At 35.8% G+C, this 2041-nt stretch overlaps 1 protein-coding gene across 1 annotated transcript; it reads right to left on the bottom strand.

Annotated features, from left to right (window-relative positions):
* Positions 1-258: 258 nt before the first annotated feature.
* LOC113011538 (uncharacterized) lies at positions 259-1697 on the bottom strand. The gene is made up of 5 exons (XM_026151036.1): positions 1499-1697; positions 1010-1342; positions 814-924; positions 702-736; positions 259-378 (listed from the first exon to the last, which is right to left on the bottom strand). The coding sequence occupies exons 1-5, from the start codon at positions 1539-1541 to the stop codon at positions 259-261; spliced, it is 642 nt and encodes a 213-aa protein (XP_026006821.1). The 5' UTR covers positions 1542-1697.
* Between the last annotated feature and the right edge of the window lie 344 nt (positions 1698-2041).

The raw sequence follows: 2041 nt of genomic DNA, 5'->3' as shown, positions 1-2041 counted from the left end.
TCAGATAAAACTGTAATACAAACTGTGGATGTAAGAGACAATTTGATAATATTAATAGCTAAAATAACAGCGCACACACACACACACACACACACACACACACACACACACACACACACACACACACACACACACACACACACACACACACACACACACACACAAAACACGTAACAAACACACCAAATGCAGATACCCCACAAACTCAATAAGCACATATATTTCACTGTTTCACTACTGTTTCTCTGCTTGCTCAATCTATCGTGTAGCAGCATACACTACATTCGTATCCTGCTCTCTCGGTGGTACAGGCCTTCTGTAGTTTGCTTTTCGATGGAAACTCAGAGCTGCATAATTCATGGCATCAGAGGTCACATTCTGTTAAGGGAAATGATTAAAGTCACTAATAACAAAGCATTATATGTTAACGTGTTAACATTTACCAGGACAGGACAAAGCCATCTAAGGTTAGAGGCAGGGTTTGAGTTAGATAAATGTCCACCGCTCGCAATTTGAAATGAATTTTCACCAGTTTTTGAGCAAATGGGAATAAAAACTGGTGACAGAAAAACTGTAATTTCAAAATAAATATACAGTATGTGACTTAATTTGAAAGGTAATATTATCCTAAGCCTGGATAACTTTATTATGTGTTTACAAATCTTAATCCAAAATTATAATTTGATATGAAAATAAATTACCTCACTGTGTTGTGGATTTTTTTCATCATCTTGAGCTGAAAGAAACAATACATCCTTAAGTTCTGAGGTCAGTACCTTTGTATCTGCTATTTAAATTAAATCATATGGATACCTGTAGGAAATTTCCTGATTTTGATAACCAGAACAATGATGACCAGCAGAAGGAAAACAGTTAGCCCGCTCAGGATGATACTTAACGGATTTGTTAATCCATCAGATAATTCTAAAAAATAGAAAATAGAAAATTATACTATACTACCTATTTTAACTAAACACATATATAAAAAGACGGAAACAGTGTTATTTACCTTGAACCTTTAAATATGTTCCGGTTACAATTACTGGCTTGTCATTGAGTTTCTCTCCACAGAAATACAGCCCAGAGTCAGATGAATTTACTTGTTTGATCTTGAGAAATACCACAGACGTGTTGGATGACGTGCAAAATTTTTTTCCATTACAGGAAAAAACCTTTTCAGAAGTTAACATAGACGAGATGGAACTGATGTTGGGACTGCTGGTCATTTTAAACCAAAATATGCGGGAGTGAAATCTGCTGAAATTGGAGCACTTCACTGTGACTTCTTCACCAGGCTGAACCTCCACAGTGTAAAACTGTGCGACTGAGGACGAGATCCAACCTAAAACAAACAAGGCATCCTAAATTTAAAATTCAACAGGAACCAAACATTGAATTACACCATCCATGAAGTGTCTACACGATTCTTTTTGGCTCGATTATCGTACAGAATGAAGGGTTGAAACTTTACTGAGAAAAAAGTGAAAAGTGTACTTACTAAAGATACAGGGCAAAAGTAGCATCAAGGTGAAGTTCATCATTGTGCATACCACCACTACAGTGTCTGTAAGTGAACTGTGCTCCAGTAAAAGTTGTCTCTATGTACAGAGGCGGGGTGTTCTTTCATATGGGCGGCTGCTCAGTGGAAATGCTTTTTTAGCAAATGGTGAAAACTGGCAACTGAAAACAAAAAGCAGAATATCATTATCATTATTGTATGACAGATTTTATATAATTTAGATAGTTTTTTTTGCTGAAGCTTACATGTCTACAAAAGATATTTCACTCTACATATTTTTTATACATTTTGTCTTCACCTGATATAAACACTGTTTAGTGAGGTTCTGTCGTGATTTTGTAACTACTAACATGGCATGAAGCAAAATGCTGATCTCATAATTGTACTATATTATATATGCTTGATCGGGTTGCAATTTATCTTTAGCACCAGACAGCCTGCGAGTCTGTATTTTCCTTAGTAATTTAGAACAGCTACTTGTGCAGTGTTGCCTCTGTTATTTATAGAAGTTATTAGCTCCAT

Source organism: Astatotilapia calliptera, chromosome 3, assembly GCF_900246225.1.
Source record: "Astatotilapia calliptera chromosome 3, fAstCal1.2, whole genome shotgun sequence".
In the NCBI taxonomy this organism is placed as follows: Eukaryota; Metazoa; Chordata; class Actinopteri; order Cichliformes; family Cichlidae; genus Astatotilapia; species Astatotilapia calliptera.
The sequence above is the reverse complement of the archived record's forward strand: the minus strand, read 5'-3'. Positions and strand labels throughout refer to the sequence as shown.

Excerpts from the sequence above, each read along its gene's own strand:
- LOC113011538 (XM_026151036.1), bottom strand. The coding sequence starts at position 1,541 with ATGATGAACTTCACCTTGATGCTACTTTTGCCCTGTATCTTTA. Across the intron at positions 737-813 it reads AATCAGGAAATTTCCTACAG|CTCAAGATGATGAAAAAAAT; the intron begins GTATCCATATGA and ends TGTTTCTTTCAG. Across the intron at positions 379-701 it reads AAAATCCACAACACAGTGAG|AATGTGACCTCTGATGCCAT; the intron begins GTAATTTATTTT and ends TTCCCTTAACAG.